The sequence below is a fragment of the Pseudochaenichthys georgianus genome, chromosome 10 (genome assembly GCF_902827115.2).
Source record: "Pseudochaenichthys georgianus chromosome 10, fPseGeo1.2, whole genome shotgun sequence".
In the NCBI taxonomy this organism is placed as follows: Eukaryota; Metazoa; Chordata; class Actinopteri; order Perciformes; family Channichthyidae; genus Pseudochaenichthys; species Pseudochaenichthys georgianus.
The window spans coordinates 29,941,797-29,965,255 of record NC_047512.1 but is presented as its reverse complement, the minus strand read 5'-3'; the positions used below and the strand labels follow the sequence as shown (position 1 = coordinate 29,965,255).

Below are 23,459 nucleotides of genomic sequence, written 5' to 3'. Positions count from 1 at the left end.
AATTTCTCTTTCTGATGAACCCTTCCTGCCATGTAGGTTGGAACATCCTTCAACTGATTATGTCTCCAATTCATCCCGTTCCAGTCCAAAGTCTTTTTTTAACCTCCAGCTGCTCTACTCGTTTTCCCCCTTCTCCACTACCCTCAAATCGCTTCCATTCACCCCACTTGCCTCATTTCTGCTGGAAATGGCTTGAGAGCATCTTTGCCGTGCTCCTCTCCTGCCCTCATTGCCCATGGAAGGTCAGAGCTCTGAGGGAGGATTTGAACCATCATCCCGTTGCTCGTATTACCCATTATCCTCTGATATCTCTGCACCTGCTCACCCGACGTGTCTCCTTTCGTACCCACCCTCCCTTCCCATTTCACAATGCTATCGTTTTTTCTCAGCCTACTTGCACTCCTATCCTTCTTACTGTTCCTCAGCGTCTCCTTTCCTATTCTCATATCTGCCTCTTAAGACTTATTTTCTGATCTGACTTTGAAGGGGACGATGTGCCATGATAAATAATTCAAAAGACTCAACCTGGGAAAACTTTTCAAGGGCAAACTTCTCAGAAATAAACTTGTAGCGCACACAGGGAGTGAGGAGGTGCTCCTTCACAGACTCCAGCTGGTAGAACAGAAGAAGCCCTCAGGTGAGTGTGACAGATCAGAGGCCATTCTGGCTCAAACATGACTGAGGAGAGGGAGTTTTTGTCTTGGTGGAATTGATGTGCTGGGAGAAATGTCTGAGGATGTTTGTTGTTCACTTCTTGAAAGGCTGTTTCAGAGCAGTCTTGATGTTACAGGTATGTTCTGATGGTAAAACACCATTCATCTTATCTTGGGTCTAATTGCCGTAGTTTTATCCGTACTTTCCTGGATATGATAAGATTTTCCAACAAAGTAATTGCTGAGATGTTGGGACACGCCACACATTTAGCTAGATAATCTTACAGTAATAATCTACTTCTTTGATGGCTCCTAAAGGATTGTTGACATCCATCTGGATTCATCGTCTTCTTATTTACATGCATTTTCAAGCATTTGGACTACGTATGTTGTAAATGTATTATCTTTTTGATTTACACACAACATCTATTGCACATCTGTCTGTCCCGGGAGAGGGATCCCTCCTCTGTTGCTCTCGCTGAGGGCTCTTCCATATTTCCCAATTAACTGGGGGGCTTCTATGGGAGTTTCTCCTTGTCCGATGTGAGGGTCCAAGGACAGAGGGTGTCGTATTCATATTCTGTAAAACTGTAAAGTCCACTGAGACAAATGTAAAATGTGTGATATTGGGCAATATGAATACACTTTGATTGAATCATTTTTAATGGAGGCAAAACCAAAAGTGAGCACACAAAAAATACTGTAAATTAAGTCGTAAGGCTATGTTGCTCGCCATCAATTATAGATGGCTAAACACTGACGTTAGACTTTGCCAATTTCTTTAATGACTTCAAAATGCATAATTTAGGCTGCAAAGTCCTGTATGCAAACATTTGACAACTCCTTTCTTTCACAGAAAATGTTTTTCTTTCTTTTCCTCTGTGACTTTACTGGTTAAAATGATTGTCTGAAATACTGGTTAGGTTGAAAATCCAATAAACAAAATAAAAAAAACAGAAAATAAAGTGTTTTGTGCTATTTTCTATCTTTGGGCTTTGTCAAGTCATTACAATTGAAAAGGCTAAAGTCCAAGTTGCTATGAGTGCTAGTACGTTGGATACGTTGGGCCTTTTCACTGTTGTCCCTCTTCACCCGTATCCCATGTCCCCTCTTCATAATTTTGGTCTTCATCATTTCCACCCTATTCTAAGGGGAAGCATGACGGTGCCTTTTCATTTCAATGTCTGGCTTTGTGTTTCTTCACCTCTTACTCGTTTCATATTTAGGAGAGTGCATTTACGTAGTCACGTTGTGCCTCTCTTCCTCTGTTTCTGGCTGTTCTCAGAGAAGAGAAGAAATACTATTCTAAAAAGGAGCTGACATATGCTGTCTCTTCACTTGTACACTTGAGGGGTCAGAGTTCATATGGTGAGGGATTCCATGAGCGGTATGCGCCGGCCTGTGCCTTTACCTTGGACTTCTAATAGAACTGCTCGGGTCTTGATAGATTGAGTGGGGAAGTTCATGAGATCTTAGAGGGTTATCAAGAATAGCTTTTATCCAATGACCTTTCCCCTCTCTGTCTGTGTCTGTGTTTTCTCTTGTTCCGATTAACCCAGACAAATCTTTCTTCTTGTTTTGTATCTATATCTACGCCGGGATCCGGAGTCGAGGCTGATCCTCTTGCTGTAGTCCTGTGTCTTGGATCCTCTATCCTGAGTTCTGGATTAAGTCGTGGACGTTCGGGTCGTGGCTGAACCTGTCTCTGCGGTCCTGCCTTGGGTCTCGCCATGCTGCTTCCCTGATGGCTTCCTCAGGATTGTAGCCGACATCCTCGTGGATTCATCTTCTTATTACAGACACATGCATTTCCTAACATTCGGTCTATATGCTGTCAAATGTATTATCTCTTCGATTTACACACGGCATCTATTGCACGTCTGTCCGTCCTGGGAGAGGGATCCCTCCTCTGTTGCTCTCCCTGAGGTTTCTCCCATGTTCCCTTTAAACTGTGGGTTTTCTCTGGAAGTTTTTCCTCGTACGATGTGAGGGTCTAAGGACAGAGGGTCTAAGGACAGAGGGTGTCGTTTTTCTCATACTGATATTCTGAACAATCTGTGCTGTTGTATTTGCTGTAAAGTGTCTCTACTGTAGGCTAATTTTATTATATGTACAGCACTTTGGCTCGACCAAAAATCGTTTATAAATGTGCTCTATAAATAAAACTTGATTTGATTTGAAGTTAATCACAAGGCATCAGTCTAAAAGTCAAAGTCAAGTCTTTTCTTTGTCAAGTGGAGTCTAACGTCTGACACAAGACTGCCTCGAGTTAGAGACATGTGATCACATGAGGAGTTCTCAGAAGTAAAGTGAAACACTGTAGTGTTCTTTTCAAATGTGCTCTGTTCTCTAGTAGCTCACTGTCTCTTTGTATCAGCTTGTACGACCAGACCGTATTTAGAATAAGGCTTAGCTGCACTTTGCTGTGTGGTCTTCCTTTTGACGTTTTTAAAACTGCTGTTTCATAACAGCTTGTGTGTACAAGAGTGTTCCCTTCTTAAAGATAGTGAGGGAAAACAGTTGATGTGCTCAGAGCATAACGATTTGGTTTGGGAGCACCGCTGCACTCTCTATCAATTATTCAGCCAGTCCCCCCCCCCCCCCCCCCCCCCCTCCTCTCTCTCTCTCTCTCTCTCTCTCTCTCTCTCTCTCTCCTCTCTTTCTCTCTCTCCCTCTCTCTCTCTCTCTCTCTCTCTCTCTCTCTCTGTTTCTCCCTCCTCATCTCATGCCAGATTGTTGGAATGGCACCCTGCTTGACTCTCTTCTTTTCTCTCCTCCTCCCTCCCTCCCTCCCTCCCCTGTTTTACCTGTAAGGTACGCTGCATGCCACCAAGGAAAACATAGAGGGATAGAGGCTAGATACATACAATAGAGGCTAGGCATTCATGTGGTCACGCCCAAACATGCACGCACATAGACACACGCACATAGACACACACACACACACACACACACACACACACACACACACACACACACACACACACACACACACACACACACACACACACACACACACACACACACACACACACACACACACACACACACACACACACACACACACACACACACACACACACACACACACACACACACACACACACACACACTCCAAGGTCAACCAGCATGCGTCTTCGCTTCAACTAATTTTCACCGGCACTCTGTGATGGCAAGGCCAGCAGTAATTAATTGCGATACCCCAATGTGTGTGTGAGCGCAAGTACGGGGGCGAGATGGTCAATTACTTGCGACACAATGTATGCGATTTAATGTGCCGGTATGCATTTGAACGAGGGCGCCGAATTCATTTCATTGCCTTTCTTTGTTGTTTGTGTGCACGCTTTACTGTGAGCTTGGTGTGGGATGGGAATATGTCTATGGGCCATACTAATTACGAGTAGGAATGGAAAGTGTCTAATGTGCTCTGGGGAGGTAATTGACATTGATTTATGTTGCCGAGGACTATGGAGGGGTTCTATCATAGCAGGCAGCCGGCAATCACAATTCTGTATCATTAGGCTGAGGTGTGTGTTTGCTTGTATGCATGTGTGTGTGTGTTTGTGTGTGAATATTGTGGGTTTTTGACAGTGGTCCAGCATGGAAACGTCACACATAATTAGAGAGCTGACAGAACGCCCCCCCCCTTCTACTCCTCCTTATTTTCTTGAGCTGCCAGCAGCACCCCCCAACCCTCCCTCAAGTCTAACCACTGCTACATCGCTGTCATGCATCCTGTCACACACACACACACACACACACACACACACACACACACACACACACACACACACACACACACACACACACACACACACACACACACACACACACACACACACACACACACACACACACACACACACACACACACACACACACACACACACAGGTAACACTAACTCACACACCGACACACATTTGCACAGGCTCAGACATAGGCGCCCACCCACGCACAAACAATACAAATTCATGTGGGTTTTCCTTTCATCGCCCTGTACGTGTTACTAAACGTTTAATTTGCATCCTCGCGGAAACAAAATTGACATAAGAGAAGGATGGAGAAGGGGAGGGGGGAGGCTATAGATTAGAATACACACTGTGAGAAGGAAGGGAGGATGTGTTTTCTCTCCATTCCAACCCTGTTCCCCATTGAGAGGAAAAGAGGACCTGGACAATTAACCACAGAACAGAGAGCATGCTGGGTAATTAGCAGGAAGTCAAAGCTCGCATTCCCCCTTGAGCGTGCGACAACACGCGCTCTCGCGGGCGATGCGCACACACTCGTGATTTTTTTTGTCAGCTTTCACAAACATGTGGTGGCTGAGGATAGCACTCTGAGAATAATTGTCAGAGGTAGAGAACAATTAGCGGAGGTCGGCTCGGTATGGGGTCGACTGGAAAAACTGATCAGATCTAAGAATGAAACAAAAGGCTCGGGGAGTGGAGGATGCTCAACGATGGCGTCAGGAGAATTGTTCCCCGCTACAATAGTAGGAAACAACAATCGGCAGATGGACGCAGTATAATGGGCATTCATTCGCTGAGTGTTGCTTTGAAGGAGGACAGGGAACACTTCTGAGGCTATGTGTAAAAAGCCAAATTATACAAAGGATCATTGAGTATTCAACCATCCAGAAATTCTATGAGGAATTTCTCTACATTAAAGTAATTCAAATGACACCCTATTTTTTTTTCTTTTTTAGGAAAGGTGCCCCACATCACCTGAAATAAACAATAACCTCTGCTATTGTCAAAGGGCTGTATTGCATTCTTTTCTAAAACTACACATTATGATTATTAGGATTTGGTGAATATTAGATTTGGTAAAGGGTTAGGTGATTGTTCATCATCAAGTATAGATGAAAGGCGTCATAATCAGTTTGATAGAACCCAGCTTTTGATCGAACCATTGATCAAAGACCAGCATGTTAGGTTGGCTCAAGTTAGTTTGATAACAGTTGGATACTCACAACAGCGTCTGATTTGAGTTGAAGGTCGTTTTAAGTTCATTTGTTTCCAGCTGGATTTAAGCTATTACTTCCTGTCATCATCCCGTGTTTCTTTGGGGTGTTTCAGGGATTTTGTACAGCTGTATATACTTGACAATCAACCAAGGCTATGTGGACGGTGTCATAGGGTGTAATTATGTGATATACTAGCTCCGCCCACTTGGGATGGACTAACCTTAAGGATCATCGTCAGGCTTGCAACAGAAATGACTTTTTAAGCCCCACAAAATGACATTTAGTTGAGCAACAAGGTCAATTTAGTAGCTGCATTTGTGCTTTATATGAATCCAACATAGACTCTAAGTGTATTTGGTTCTTCCCTGGCCCATACTACACCCTTCCATCATGTTTCATACAAATCGGGTGAGTCGTTTTTGAAACACAAACACACAAACAAATGGTAGGTAAATCAGAGCCTCCTTGGCGGAGATAATGTATGAAGTGGAGTTAATAAAAACAACCTAGTTTGTAAGGGTAGTGGCTCTGCATAATGATGTTACGTTTATAGTGTATACTGTATGAATACAAGATCATATCGTTACTGTAATAAACCCTGCATGGTATTATGCATATTAGCGTCGTGGTTACGGGGTAGGGGCATTCATCTTTCCTCCTCCACCCCCCCTGTTGTTCCCACAGGTAGCATCTCCGCATCATTCCCCGCAGTAATGCATTTGAAAGTAACCTATAGCCCCCCCCCCCCCCCACACTCTGCTGCTCCTTCCACATACATTGAGATGCTGCAACCCTCTCAGTGATCTTATTCCTCCCCTAGAGCTGTGGCCCCGAGCGGAGGGAGCGGGGGGTGCGGGGGGTGCAGGGGAATGTCCTGAGATCGCAGAGAGAGATCGAAACTGGCACTAGTAGATAGCCAAGAGGCTCCAAGGGACCGATTTGAAATCAGGTGCTTTCTGGCAATGCTGCAACACATTTACACACGTGTGCGCTCGCATGCACACAGAAAAAAGGCATTCTTTCTGTCTGTTTCTCACACACACAGCCATCTATAGTCATTTATCTCTCACCGGTAAATGTATCCATGTTCGTCGGGCCCCAATCTCTTTCCTCTGCCTTTCTATCTTTGCTCACACACACTCCCCCAAAAACAATCTCCTTCAATCACCACCTCTCTCCATTTCCCTCCCTCTCTCTCCCGCTTTATCTCTCCCTCCACGAACGTAAACCATTCCTTTCCATTTCCCCCCCCCTCTCTAACTCTCTGGACTTATATTTCTTAGCGATATCCCCCCACAATCCTCCTCCGCCTCCTCCTTCTCGTCTGTTCCTATCTCTCTCTTTCTCTGCCAGTCATTCAAGCCCTGGGGTGTTCTTAGGTGATCAATCTTCATCCTCTCAGCGCTGTCACACTGTCGGGTCATGCCAAAACACACGTGCGCACACACATCCGCTATAACGAGTGGACAACAAAATGCCAACATTTACATATGATTACAGTGGGGAGCAGAGGAAGTGGAACACACATGCGAAGGATGCGAACACACACAATCTAGCCTTCCCTCCCTCAAAAGTACACGCGCGTTCATCTTCTCATGGCTGCCGGTTGTAACAAGATGGAGGCCGGGCTCTGCCAAAGCGGGGATGGTGTGACTCTCTGGCTCGGCCCCGGCTGGCTCTTTCTCAGACACGGGCTCCAGCAGCTCCAGCCAGCCCACCCAGCCTCCGCCATCACCAGACCCAGAGAGGAAGGCTCAATCTGGGCTGGAGGGTGGAGCTGGAAACCCGTCCGCTCTGGGCTCCATCCACTGCGACAGGCTCTGAGCCATGCCCAACCCCACCACCTGAACATGACCAAATACTGGCACCGCGGAGAGCTCAACAGTGTGTGTGAGTGTGTGTGTTTGAATCTGTAAAGATGGCAATAACAACATAGCTTCTGTGAAAAGAGGATTTATTACTTTTATTTTCGCTACCCAAACGTCACTAAAGATAATTTGCAATAAAATAAAACATCCTCTATACTAAAATGACATTATGGCACTTGCATCGCCCTGGAAACGCAGGTAAGGTAAACAATCGGCACTGGAAATTGCTTCTATTTCAAGCCGTAGGCCGAGGTATTCTTGTTCAATACCTTCTTCTTATCCATCATGCATACTGACGTGATGCATCAGCACAGGTTGAGCACAAACCTGCGACCAGTGGGGCTGAATTAAACATGGCCGGGCCTCATAAATACTGCACAGGGCCGGCACTCAGGGGAACTTATGCGGGACCATAAGAGCTGGAAGTCCCAGCGCCCAGCAGGAGAAACACAACTACAGCTCGCAGAGTAAATGCTCACGGAGCGAGCGTGCGCATGCTAGCAAGCATGTAGCCAGCGTCCTTCTCACTGTATGCCTCATGAATAGTAATACCCTGCATGAATGCTCTGTTTGCCTGGTAAGTGTTCTTTGTGTACTGGCAAAAGCGTGTGTGTAAAGTGTGTGAAATGGTTTGTGTTTCCTGCTCCCTCAATTTAGGGTGCATGCATAATAGCTTTGACACATGGTGGCTTTCTGTATGTGCTGCTCCAGGAGATAAGGTAGAACATTTATTTGAGTAGCACACCTTTCTGAATCAGAGCACTGTTTCATTTTCTTTAGGTGGTTCATATATTGGTGTAGATTGGTGGAGGGGAGTTGTGACTAACAGCACATGATATTCTGTCGTTTTCTGTTTGATCAGTGAAGAAAAACCTGTGGCTTTTGTCCATGAGACGAATGAAAAACAAATTATACTATGAGCCTCGTAAAGGCTGCTCAATAATCAGGTGAACTGCTTAAAGGCAATGTCTTCTACCTTTGCCCTCATTCCTGACCTTTACGTTACGTAATACTACTCTGAATGACTACCCTATGAGAGGATGTCAGAATATTGCACTGTAGCTCTCTGGCATTTGTTGAATTTGGTGCAGAAGGATGAAAATACAACTCAGTGTGGTAAAGACATTTGTTAAGAGGCTGTTGAGTACGGTGGCCCGCAAACGCACTACATCGACACAAAACACTTACATTAGAAGCAATGGGCTGCACTTTATAAAACCAAGCATATTTAAAAAACAAATGCCAAAACAGATGCTAAAGAAGAAACATCTTCACCAACTTGATGAAAAATGCGGAAACGGGGACAGTAGAAAGAAGGTTCTGGGATTATAATATGTTGAAGATGTTTCTACTCTGCATATGTTGTGGCACATTTGTGTGTTTTAATTTTCACTTTTCTTTATGTCGTCTAACGTAGGTTTTGTGGGCAGATGAAGTGCGTTAGCCCCTGTCTGCAACCGTAGTTAAGATATCCGTCACACCTTTTTATGAGAGTAACATTTCTAAATTCAAACTCTGGTCGTTTCAAAAATAATCTCCATGAAACAAGGATTTGCTCCAGAGTAATTCTGTTTTTAGATTTTAGAGTTATATTATGGTAAATTGTTTTACACTCCACTTTGTGGTTTTAGTCCATTAAAACGTTTTCTTGCTTAATATTTTTTCATTATTTGAGCTGGATGTTCATCAGTGGTCACTTGAGATGCATGTATTCAAAAAGCATGTGTGAACTAATGTATCTAAAGTAGGGCTGTCATTGTCTTTTAACGCCACTAATTATTTTAACGTGCGATTAACGCATGTGTATTTGTCCTCGGCCCGCCCCGTAGTTTCAGAGCCCAAAGGCTTGTTGTTGTTATTGTTGTTGTTAGTTGGATGGTGGGAGATTCTAGCGAGAGATATGGATACAAAAAAGGTGTTTTAAACAGCAAGCCAAGCACACAGCTGATGCTGACAGCCCCGCTCCTGCCGCTCGCTTGCGGCAGACCACGCTTGAACGTTGGCCGGGGAGACGCCTGGACAACAACAGCGATAGCTAAATGGGTGGCTACACTTAACATTGTGGAGGACGAGGGGCTGCGTTATTCGGATCGCATCCAACGTGTCGACTGCACATCACAGCGCATTATTTTGATCCACAGTGGGAACTTCCGTCTCAAGCTTTGACTGAAGATGAAGACAGAGGAGCGGCATTCCGCAGGCTTGTCTGTCTGAGCAACTGGCTCAGTGCAGAGAAGTACACAGGGTTGGGAGAGAGTGAAGAGAGAGAGAGGTTCCAGGTTGTTGTGTTGAGAATATTCAGGAGAATATTTGTCATTGTTCCAATGATAATAAACAAACATTAGCATAAAGCATATTTGTCCACTCATATGTTGATAAGAGTATTAAAAACTTAAAAAATATTCCTCTAAGGTACATTTAGAACAGATAAAAAATGTGCGATTAATTTGCGATTAATCGCGATTAACTATGGACATCATGCGATTAATCGCGATTAAATATTTGAATCGACTGACAGCACTAATTTAAAGCTGTCCACTTGTGATAGGCACCTTAAAGACACATGTTAATACCAGGTGTACACAGGTCATGCTGGTTTACACTGGCCTGACAGTGATGTTTGCCAAGGACATTAAGAAGATTGAAAACCTTTTGGAGATGTTGTATAGACCCTAACCATAAAAAACGTTGCAATTGCTAGAGAAAGTAAAACAAAATGTCATCCTCCTTGGCTCTTGCTATCTAGCATTTCTCTCCATCACCATGGTTCTTTTCTCACAGGAATGTTGTGGAAGCAGCATGGCTCTGACCTTCCGTCCCTCACTATTGATTACTCAAGGCTTACACCGCCGCTGTGCTTTCAGTAGGTGGCTCTAGATATCTAGAAAAAAGAGGAAACATTTCTTACCTGGTCTCCAGCGGGACGTTACTGTTGAGCACCCAGCTGTCTTGCAGCTGAACAGACTCGGGGGTGGTGGGCCCGTCTCCAGGACCCGGAACCGGGGCGTGGATGGGGTTGCGTCCCCCTCTCAGAGTGTTTCTGTTCAGGCTATTTGCAGACTGGTGGGATAAGGTGTGGTGGTTGTGCGGAGGGGGCAGTGGAGGCCGTAGTGTGGATTGGCTGTGGTGGTTGGCAGCCCCTGGAAGGAGACCAAACAGAGAGGAATTTTAGCATCACACGTCTTTGTGACAGAAATCAAACAGAGCTTCAGATACAAAGGAGGGAAGGGTTTTATTTCAAGCTGCTACAAACGTGAGACAAACACGTTATTTTATATTGTTTATTTCACAGCAAACCAATAAAAGTAAACCTTTTCAGCTCACAGAATAGCATAATTAGCAGTCCATTACGCGCAATCATTTTGTCAGAGTAGGTGTCGAATTTTCCAAACGGTCGATAACTTATTTTAGCAGGAATCTCCACCTAAATAGATACATGTTATTTGATAATCATGTTTTCACATTTTGCTTTCACTTTTTCTCTATGATTTATCCCGTCTTATTTTTAGCCAAGTCTTCCGTTTGATGTTGTTTGCCTTTTTACAACTGAGAGAAAGTGTGTACATGTGTGTGAGTGGTATTAGAGCACTCGGCACAGCGTGTGCCCTCATCTCTCGCTCTCAGACTTGGGGGAACATGTCAGCTAGAATCCAATACCAGCCCTTCCACTCTGAGCTAATGGACTGTCGAGTGAGAGAGCTGAAAAACAAACCCGGATGACTCAGACCCATCACACATCACCTTTCTATCTCCGACACTCTCTCTCGGTGGGGGATTTGAGACTGTCTATAGCGTGTGTGTGGGTTCGTACAGTAAAATCAATAAACCACATTCTATACAGTACAGGAGAGTTGTCAGGGTTACATCACTTAGCACACCTTTGTTCACAAATTGACAGGTAAATGTGCTCAAAGCGACACTGATCAAAAAGAGGGCATACAATCACTTCGTGTATCACAACAAACTGTCCAAACCTTTATTTTAATCTGAACAGGAATGTTGGAGTTATTGCAAAACACACAGGGTCATTGACTTAACTTTGAATTATTGCTTAACAAGACTATTGGCTTTTTCTCACATCAAAACGACACGCTGCATTTCCTTTATTATACTACACATCTAAGCGTGGAATACATTAAGTTGATTGTGTTTGTTTGCACATAGCCTTCCTGGCACTGATCAAAGGACGAGCAGTAAGTGCACATATGTACACGTATACGTGCGGGGTGAAAACAACAGCAACAACTGCTTTGTCAAGCTGCGCGATCACACTTGTACCCCGAGCATTTGTCATCTCCTCTTGAATTAGATGAGAAAAGAAACAGCGTGTGAGAGCAAGAGATAGGGATGCATACCGGTATCCGGTATTACCGAAATACCGGTTACTGGTGGCTACGGTATACCGTACCGAAATCAGATCCGGTTTCGATACTTTTAAAAATTCTAAAAAATAATAATATTTTTTTTTAATTTTATTTTAAAAGTGAGTCCGTGGCGGGTGTTATAAATTAGATTGCATAATCGTTTTTCTACATATTTTATGTATTTTTCATTGTTTGTTCAATACTGGAAAAGTAAAAGTCTCATAAAAAGGACTGTGATGGGATTTGTTTTCTCTCACCAGTGAAGGTAAATGTTGATTTTAAAGATGAGATTTGTTTGTTTGTGCAATGCCGAGATCTCATGACCATTATTCTATTATGTATTTGTTCTCTAGTCGAATCTCAGGTTTAACATTAATTATAACGGTGCTATAACGGTCTGTTTGCATTGACAAGATGTGCTATTCACGCGGCACACCTGATGGCGGGTGTTATAAAAGATATTCCATAATCGGTTTTCTTCATATTTTGTATGTATCTTTCATTGTTTGTTCAGTACTAAAAGGTCCAAGAAGTCCCATAATTGAATTTAATATTCATTTGACATGTTAACTATATCGTAAAGCGCTTCATGGGAGTAATTATGGGATGATACATTTTCAAAGTATCACGATATGTATCGGTTGAGTATCGGTATCGTAAAAAAGTCAACGATATGCATCCCTAGGAAGAGAGACGAGTGGATGTGGCAAACGCTCCTGCCCCCCTTTCAGCTTTGATATTTGTCCATCAAGAGAGTCATGAGCGGCATCCATGATGACGACTCCTACACTGAAACAACACACAGAAAGCTCACAGAAACCACCTCGAATAAATCTATGTTTTAAACATATTTATATTTGTAGCATTAAGCAGGGGTGGATATTGTCAGAATGAGTCCCTGGGCACCTGCATGCAAAAGGCCCCCCCACTTATCCTACATAGTGCCAAGTCACTTTAAGACAATTGAGCCTTTTTTAGTCGTTGTTATGCATCTCTGTTGATTTTTCATCTTTTTTTTATCGTATTCTCTTTGTAGTTGTTTTTATCACGTTTTAATTGTTGTCTTTTTTTTCTGTTATGACTTTTACATTATTATTTTTTTGTAATCATTTTGTGCTTGTTTGCATATATTTAATGTTTTTTTTTTGTTCAATTTTAGTGTCTTTGTAGTTCATTTGTTTCTTTCTGCAGTTGTCTGTGTATCTTTGTAGTTGCTTTGCCTCTATTTGTGGTTGTTAAGCATGCACAATTGTTGTGAGTCTCTTTGAGGTGTCTTTCTTTTCAGTTGTTTTGAGTCTTAACCTGGTTGGTGCATGACTCTTTGGGTCACATTTGTCAAACATTGAGCTAATGAAACGTTGGGCCCATAATAATCCATCTATGGAATTAAATCATTCCCTCTTCCTAATTTCCTTTCTCTAGGCGGGTGTTTAGATCATATAGGGGGCATGGCACTCCTTTGCATCTGCAGCTGTAATGGCGACCAGTTTGTAAGGTGACCTGATTCCACCGGGCTGCCACTGGGACGCAGGTGTCACCCACATGGCCCCGAAGAACAGATGCTAGTGAAAGGAGAGAAGAGCCGAAGAGGGCGAGGAGACGAGAGAAAGACGAAGGGGCCTGACCTCTGCTACACGGGAGAGACGCAAAACATCTGTTTGTTTGCACATGCTAAGATGCTCCTGGGAGAACCGGCGTGCATGTATTGGCATATGCAAACAGACATGCAGTTACACAGGAGAAGTCCAACTCTTGCATCATACATGCAGAGTGTAAATTGATATTAAAGCATGCAAAGAGTATATTTCTCCTCCTCCTTTCCATACAGCCGAATTCTTTCTTCAAGGATTGTTCCCCTCTCCTTTTATGGTGCTTTTATTTGCATTTCGTTTGTGTCTTTTGCTGAGATGTAAAGCACTTTGGGATAAATCTTGTTTCTTAAGAGCACTTCATAAATACATTTGAACCGACTTCCCCTCTCTGCAATGCATACATAAATGTGAGAGAGCTCCAACTACACCCTATCTACATAAATACATTTTATCTAAGCAGAGCAACAATGCACACAACACAGAGCATGGGAAATACACTGGGAAAAATAAGCTTGCACGCACACATGGGCACACAGTCTGTGCGATATGAAAATAAAAGTAGGCACCATGTTTCAATCTGCGCACAGAAAACATGCACAGGTTTGTTTTTGTCTTTGTTCACTTTCCTGCTATAAATACTGAACAGTTTTTTATTCAAAATGGGATGAATAATACATGGCACACGTTGTATGGAAGAGGAATACATGGTTTTATAGCCTTAGTTTTCTATGTACTGCTGAGTGTGTGTACAAGCATCAATTGTGTGGAAATGTATGTGTGTGTGTGTGTGTGTGTGTGTGTGTGTGTGTGTGTGTGTGTGTGTGTGTGTGTGTACTGCTTAACAGTCCAGTCACTATATTGTTACACAGGGACTGAGTAATACATCCTGTAGTGTTGCAGAAACTCACATCTGCCACATTTTGCAATAAAGATTTTAACATTCCGCTTGAAAAAAGACACAGAAATGCTATTATCTATCAGACAGCTGTGAATTGTATTATGAGTCTCCAGATAAAGTCAGAAAAATGCTGAGAAAAGTACTTATTGTAATTCTATGCGTTTTCTCACCTCCTGGGGCCGCGTACTGTCAGGTTAGCTGAAGTGAATTGTTACATGATAGAATGAGATTGTTTCTTTTATTCTGCATTGAATCAATATTTGTTAAATAAAGTGCATGAATGATTCAATGCTAATGTTTACTGTTGTTTTGGCACATGCAGCCTTTCTCTTCCACATCGACTTTAGTGTGCTACAAAACAGTTGCGACCGGAGACAAATTGCTTTCCTTTTTTCTCAGCTACAGAACAAAGTGATGTCAAAGAAATGTATTTCCATGTAGACTCACAATCCATTAAAACAAATCCTTAAAAGTTCTTCAGAGAAAACACAAACACAAGGAGAAGTGGGTTCTGCCCGAGAAACAAGGCTGAAGTATAAGGCCGTTTTTTTTCTTTCATATGCTCAGACAACTTCTGAAGAGAACCGCAGATTGCTTTAGCCACAGAAACACAAATCTGACCAAGCATTGGAACAGAGGCAGCGCGCAGTAACAAGTAGGCTGCGGGCAAATGGATCCAATAAATTAAGATAGAGGACTTAGTCAGATGAATTGTCCGGTTTGTTCAAGTACAACCCGCAGGTAGGCTGATAGGAACAACTGTTTTAACCGGGAACTCAGTCTGATAAAAGGCAAAACATGCGGTGAGGAAATAGAGCAATTAGGGAGCAGCCAAGCATTTCACATTTTATTCCACTTTATCTTTCCCTCCTTTCTTTGACTTGCCCGTGTGAGTAAACAGCGATTGTGAAAAGATTCTCTTAACAGCTCTCGGTTTTGTTTTCGCTGCCACTTTCTGTGGACAAGCTCGAGCCCTTCTGACTGCTGTTGAAGCCTGACCCACTTTATTCTGTCCAATGTCCCCCTGCGCCTAGAGGAGGAGACACACACACACACACACACACACACACACACACACACACACACACACACACACACACACACACACACACACACACACACACACACACACACACACACACACACACACACACACACACACACACACACACACACACACACACACACCATATAGCTGTAAGCTGGTGGTTTGGCTCAGGCTAATCCCTGGAAGTTCATTATGCTCTGCAATTCAAAAGGAGCCTCATTCAGCGGAGGAGCATTAGCTGCTAACCTGCATCCTCTGTAAAGCACACAAGTGAGAGGCAGGGGCTCGCCACACCATATTGATCTCACAGTGGGAGTGTGTGTGTGTCTATATGAGTGTGTGACCAGCTGGCAGAAACCAATGCGGTTTGTTTTGTTGCCATGGATAGGCAAACTGTTTATTGACATTGTTCTGTGGTTAACAGATGTGCCCATATGTGCACATGCACCTGGATATGTGTGTGTGTGCAGAATATAAATGCCCATTCAGCAGTTAAAAAGGGATCGTTGCAGGGCTCAGCTCCGTGCCCTCCCTCCGTCCTTCCCACTCCTTCTGTCTCGATATTTCTTTTATTTCACGCCCCATATCTCCACTGCTCCTACATTTCTTTAAAAAAACAAAACAGTGCCACCCCCCATTGTTTTTCATGCACCTTCTCCCTGTGCTAATTGCTATTCTCCCTGTGTTTTAAGGTGGTATCTTCCCATGTGCTGCAGCTTCATATGCCCTCTGTCTGAGAATGTCACATGCTCCTCATTTGTCATTCTTCTCAGAGCTCAGAGGCTGAGCACAATGGAAGGAGAGCTTGAGGTGAAACACACACATGCTGACAAAAGGAGCTTAATTTCTCACATCGGCTTTAGTATACACACAAACACATACAGGCACCAAAAAAAAGATATAGTTAAATGCACACACACAAACAAACAAACACACACACACACACACACACACACACACACACACACACACACACACACACACACACACACACACACACACACACACACACACACACACACACACACACACACACACACACACACACACACACACACACACACACACACACACACACACACACACACACACACACACACACACACACACACACACACACACACACACACACACACACACACACACACACACACACACAGCCTCTGCCTTGGCTAGTCATCTCTGTCTAATTAGGAGGCAATAATCCGCTAGAGAAGAGTCATCACATTCAGCCAAAAACAAACAGTCTCCATGAGCAGAAAAATGCATGTGTGCATATTATCCCCACGCACACACAGATGCATATAACTGCACACACACACACCAGGCGCGAATCATCCCACTGTTACGCAAATGTCACCCTTACATAAGCACCATTATGAAGAATAACATTAGAGCAGAAGGAGGCAACGTGTCTTCGCTGTGCCTTTTGTTTCTGTAGATTTGTTTCAACAAAGCCATTAAACATTCATTGCTTCGGCAGTGACTTGGGGTGGCTTCCCTGGCATGAGATAGCTAGCCACTTTAGAGGAGGGCTCGGGCTAAAAATAGCCTAGCATTCCCCATGCATAACGAATGGCCAGAGACAGCGCTAACGCTAGCTCTTTCCAGGAGCGATCTGCCACGCTCCGGTTGGCCGTCTCAGCTCTGCCGGCGTTCCCAGACAGGTGCTCCGAGCCAAACAGTATTCCCACATAAACATTCGCAGACCCAATTCCCAGCCAATCCCCGGCAACACCGCTCCGTTCCCGTTCACTTGTCATGCTTCAGTGGGAATACAAGTCATGTCTATCCACCTGTTAGCTTAGGTAATGGTGGACTACTTTACAGGAACAACACACGCACGCAGACACAAACACACACATACACACACACTCAGCATGCTGCTTCCTGAGGATTATCTCGCTGTGGTCAGTTTCTGCCTGGCTTGGTAAGCCTCATTTCCTGCCCAGCGTCCACTCTCTGCAGGACCACACAAATCACACAAACAGACACTCACACAAGCACATGCATAAACAGACGCCGGTTATAGGTGTTTTATTTCCTCACAGCCGTTCCTGTGACTTCCTACATGCCAGGGTTTGTTTATGCAGTTGCCAGACTGCCACTCTAAACTCATTTAGGTCGATTTTAATGGACGCCCAAAGCCAAGGACTCTCTCTGCACACATTAGATCAGCAGTCCTGGCTGGGAATCGTGGTAATTTGCAATCTTCATCTCAATGTTGTTCTCCTTCCATCCAAATGTCTCTCTTTTCACCCTCTAAGCTCTCATCAGCGAACCCCGTTGTATTCACATTTCCCCCTTTTCATGTTCTTTGTCTCTTTGACTCCCTGTGTCTCTCGGTTTCCGTCTCCCTTACAGTCCCCATCTATTTTTAATCTCTTTAGATGTTTCTTTTCTCTCACTCTGCTTTTGCATTCTTTTTTTTCCATGCACAATGTCTCATTAAACAACTTCAAAAGTCAAAGTTTGGCTTTCTGTATTTTTGTTCCCATTTGCCTCTTTGCGCCTCTTTTTTCTCTGTCATTCTTGTTTTGTCTTTGTCTCCCTCGCTCGCCGTCTCTGTGTGTACAGGCTCAGCAGAGACGGAAAAGAAGCCCCGGAACAGAAAGTGTGGGTGTATGTGAACAAGAATGAGAGAAAGAGAAAGATAGAGTGTGCCTGCGAGCCTCACTCTCCCTCTTTGCCAGCGTCTGCCATTAGGGTGTCAGTGGCAGAGTGAATTTATTTGCTGTGCGGTTCCTGGGCTAATGATTGATGTTGCCCCAGCAAACAGTAAACCAATTAGAAGGCTGATGTAACGTCATTTTAAAAGCCTCCTAATCACGTTGCTCTTGAACCTGGGACCCGGGCCTTCCCTAATGAAGATTTATACTGGATCAAAGGAGAGCCTAATGCCATTAACAATAGATTGTATTCCACCAAAAATCACATTAGGATTTCTCTTCCCACCCCCCCCCTCCCTCCCGTCGGGCCGCTGCTAAATATATCTGCTGATTACAAGTGCAGATGCACAGAGGAATGGAGAAAGGAGCGGGAAAGAGAGCGGCATAGAGTTAGACGGAGTTGGCCCACGGTTAGCTAATTGTTGGGAATAAATGTGTATGATGATGAACAAACTCATCATAGCAGATGTGTGTGTGTGTGTATGGGGAGAGAAATGGTTGTGAGGGGCTGATATAAGCACACAGGGCCTGTAACAGCCAACAAGAGAGAGTCCAATGATGAAAGAGGAAGCATACAGCCAGGAAAAAGTCACTAGTTTGTCTTTTGCTGCACTGATCTCCTGCCGGTACTTAAAATTCATCTTTCCCCTACTGTACCTTTCACTTTCCGGCGGATTATTAATGTCACATGGAAAGTAAGTACACACACACCTACTCACTGGCAAACAGTGAGTGAAGAGGTTGCTTTTACTTGCATCATAGTTTTCTGGCGATAGTTAACTAAGGTGGGAGGGTTATATTTTAAATGAGATCCATTAAGAGATGACCAATTTTGAGCTCAAAATTAGCTTTTATTTATTACGTGACAACAGGTTTAGGAACAGAGTGTTTTCGTTTGTTTCGACTTTCTGTCACGACTTAATCATTAATTACAATTTGTCATTATCATGTGCAGCTCTTGCAGCCGTCTACATATGCCGGGTGGTCATATAAAATAAAAATATTTTAAATTGAATAATAGGATTTATCTCATCTCTCATAAATCCCTAATATCCACAATTAACCATGGAAACAATCAATGTCTGTCTTAAATCTCTTACTGCATATGTTATGATCCGTTACAATGCAAACAATAAATGCTTTAGTTCTTCTGGTTTTATTCCCAGCCCTGCAAACAAATGCTGACGACTGAGGAATGGAAAAAAAAACGAAGAGCAGAGACAAAATGGCTAAAAGAACAAGATGTGACATTGAATTAAAGCGAGAGGATTGCTTGGCATTTTCCTGAGCAGCGACTAAATCAGATCAGGAAATGGACACTTGATGAGGTAATGCAGGTGATGGATGACATGTTGATGTATAAATAAAATTAATGGAAGGGTAAAAGGGGGGGGGGGGTGGGTGAATGGCGAACTCTCTTTTCTTACCCGCGGACGAGGCCTGGGACCGGAGCAAGTATGAGTCCTCGGGGTGAGGCTCCAGGTGGGAGTGGGGGGAGTTTTTCTCCAGCAGGGGCACCTGGCATTCCCTGAAGGGTGGAGACGGGCCGGGGGAGGGGTGGTGGTGGGGGGCGGACGAGGAGGACGGGAGGGACGGAGGGAGCAGGGAGGAGGAAGAGGTTGGAGGGAGTGGGCGACCTGGAGGATGGAGGGGCAGAGAGAGAGGGGGGGGAGGGGCGCGTTAGACAAAAAAAATGGCAATGGTTGACAGCGAGACAGGGGCCTGTTCCGAGGCGGGTTTACTAACTTATCTGGATCGTTTTTATTGGATGAGCCCAGAATGCCTTAAAGGTGGGGTAGGTACGTTTGAGAAACCGGCTCGAGATCGCTAGAATTTGAAAATACACAACCGGAGAAAATCTGCCACTTCCTTACAGAGCCCCTCCTCCAACACACACGAACGCGCACACGACCAATGAGGGCACGAGATAAGTTTGTGCCCCGATGGAAGACTGACAGGCAGGTAGGCCATGGTTGTACTTTTTACAGTACTACGGCTTCTACAGATGACATTTTTTTATGGATTTTTTGTCAAAGCACTTAAGATATTCATTGCTATCGGGATGTTAAGAGCATTCCATGGAATACAACAAAAAGTGTATCTCGAGCCGGTTTCTGAAACTTACCTACCCCACCTTTAAAGGGTCCGATAACCAAAAGAAAGTTTAGTTTCTGTAGCCGTGAATATCGTTTGGGTTTTATTTTGTCTCTCTACGAACACTTTGAATGAAAACCGGACTTTAACGCAGTTTTCAGTGGAACTATTTTTAAGGTATTTGTAAAAACTGTTGACAGCTTGTTCTGAAAAGTAGGAAATACTGCCACACTGGTTTGAGTCATAGTGCTCTGACTCAAAACCCGAATATATTAGACCAACATTTTTTTTTAAATAATGTTAAAAAATATATTTTTTAAGTTATATTTTTCATTAGTTTTACCAAAATAACTTGATTTAATTGTATTTAAAATAACATTTCCAAAGAAATAAATCCTTCGAATCTGCCTGTTCAGTTTCTATTGGAATGTGAAGGGTTAAATGAAAGAAGCTCGTCTCTTCGAGTTACTGTGAAGATAGGAGCTGATTGGTGGTCCAGCTGTAAATTCACAGCCCGCTCTAGTAACTCAATGAGAGAGAGTAATGTCAAATGACAGTACAATTGACCAATCATATCTTCCCTCTAAATGTGTGGACTTTATGACAAGTTCCGCCCGCTGTGAAGTTTATGCATGTGTTTAAAGTGGTGCAGTGACGCATCCTAAAACCCAAAGCAATGGGATTTCTCCATAGGATTTTGGAAAATAGCTCGAAATAAGGTCTGTGGAAAACGAACCTGTTAGATAAATGCACGTTTTGTTCAGCCGGATAATATCCACATGTCTACCCTACTTTTATTATTTTCAAATCATAAATCTAAACGATAGATTTATGATCGATAGATTTATGATTAGCATAAGTTCGTTCATGATGGCTCATGTCAGTGATAGTGATGGCATCGTTGCGAAATTATTAACCGAGTCATTTTCAAGATTGAGTTACAATGATATCCAAACCCCTGGTCATAGCAATGTAAAGCAGCTCGGATACAAACGCAGAAGCTTGCTGAGTAGATAGCCAGCAGATCTCCTCGATACATTACTGAGTGACAAAGAGATATGAAATGCACCGCAGACCCTCAACCCATGATTACACACTCATGCTCAATTTAGCTTAGTTTAAACACATTTTCCGTGCTAACGCCTTTAACCCTAATTGATTTTCATCCATACAACCTCCAAGAATAAATTATTTGCAGCACTATCCTTTAAAGCATGCCTACTGTATATAACTTAAACAGTGGCTACTGTAGTACAAATGACAAAATTATGCTAAGATATAGTGCAGGGTATATGCAGGAATCCTCAAGTCAAATGTAATACCTTTTAAGGCCCTTTCCATACATTTTAAGACCTCATCGCAACTTCGAGTTCTAACCGGTTACATTGGCGACACAATTTACCTCACATTTACTATATTGATTGTAAGATAGCACAACTAAACAGAGTGCAGACAGACTACTGGAGCCTCCTCTCCACATGAACTGCAACCTCTCTGTGAAGGTCAGGCTTAATGCAGTATGCTGCTTTGTTGCTTCTGTACTCTGTGCTCTTTCATTCCAGTGAAACTCCTCAGAAACCATTAGCAACCAGTACTTGACCAATAAACAAAACAATTGACAAAACGTTGAACTATGAAATATATTAAACTTCGGTGAGCTTCAGCAGTAATGCCATATAGGAGCTCCCTCACAAATACCCAGGGGTTAAATTGGGCTGGGGCTGTCCGGGGCTAAGCCCGGCACATAGGACGATGCTCTGACGTCATCACCCTCGCACATTTGTCATATGTTTACAAAAAACGATATATATGTTAAGACTATCTATGTTAGATATTTTGATGGAAAGGAGTTCAGGGAAGAGCTGCTGTCTCTTATTCCATTAGAAGGGCACACCACTGCGGACGTTATATGTACGAAACTGGAAGAGTTGTTTAGGCTGCATTCATTGTCATTTGAGAGGGTTAACCTAATCGTGACAGACGGGGCTCCTGCTCTGGTGGGAAAGCACAGAGGTCTGGGAAGCGGGTTGAAGGAGCACGCCCCCCAAATGCATGGACTGCCCTGTCTCATCCACCAGAGTGTCCTTTGCGCCACACTCAGTGGTGAGCTAAAGGAAGTTATGGACAAAGTGATGCGTGTCATTCATTTTGTCAGGGGTACATCAAGCACCCAGCATTGGCTTTTCCGACAACTTGTGGCTGAGTCAGAAGAGGCCACCCACGATGACCTGCTGCTTCACAATGACGTGCGCTGGTTGAGCAAAGGGAAAGCGTTGGACCGCGTCTGTGCGCTACTGGATGAGGTCAAGGCGTTTCTTAGATTGAGCAAGATTAGGGCAGCAGCTGACCACCTTGCCCTTCTGGGAGGCGAAAAGTTCATGGAGCATTTTTAGCGGATATATTTGGCCAGCTAAACCAGTTTAACCTGCAGCTACAGGGGAGAGGCAAAACCATAGTGGACATGGTTGAAAAGCTTGAATCCTTCACGAGGAAGGAGTTGTTCGAGTCAGACATATCCACTGGCAGGCGCCTCCATTTCAGTACACTAAAATCACAGGCACTGGGACAAGTGACAGAGCTGATGGTGGACTTCATCAAGCAGCTACGGGCCAACTTCACGTCAAGGTTTGAGGACTACTCCATCCCAAAAGACATCATTGCCTTTGTACGCGATCCTCTCACAGTCCGACCAAGTGGAGACTTCACCTCCCAGGCGAAACAAATGATCCCCTCCTTAGACGAGGCTGCATTATAAATGTGGGAAGCTCAGAGGAGTATAGCACGATCAAGAGACTCACATTTTATGTGCTCACAATGTTCCCTTGAACCTATACATCAGGGATCACCAACTACATTTGCGTAACGCTGTTACATGTATTCCGTTACAACCAGTCTAGGTTACAACCCAACCCTGCTTCTAGGCTACTGTCCCGCAGCTCCTGCCTCTCTGTTGGACTCCGTCGCAGCGGGGCTACTGCTGCGCGGAGTGCACAAAGCAGACTCTTCACAACGAAGTGTCACTTCTTCTTGAAGGCAGGGAAGGTTTCGCAGTACGCAGTCTACTGTCCCGCAGCTGCTGCCTCTCTGTTGGACTCCGGTACTGCACCTTACTCACGACATTGTACAAAAAAAATAATGGGTGGGAGGCGAACGCAGTAACCACTCAGCTAACGCCACAGTCACCCCCGTCGTGCGGGCCGGATGTGGCCCGCGGGCCGCCAGTTGGTGGTCACTGCTATACATGCTTGTCGTCCTTTTCTTCAATGAATGCGATAAAGACGCACGAGAGGAATCGATTGACGCATA

At 44.0% G+C, this 23,459-nt stretch overlaps 1 protein-coding gene across 1 annotated transcript in view; it reads right to left on the bottom strand.

Annotated features, from left to right (window-relative positions):
• tenm2a (teneurin transmembrane protein 2a) overlaps positions 1–23,459 on the bottom strand; it is a 177,907-nt gene that overhangs the window by 51,010 nt on the left and 103,438 nt on the right. The window contains 1 exon segment of the mRNA XM_071204656.1: positions 10,397–10,628. Coding sequence (XP_071060757.1) covers positions 10,397–10,628 — 232 coding nt within the window.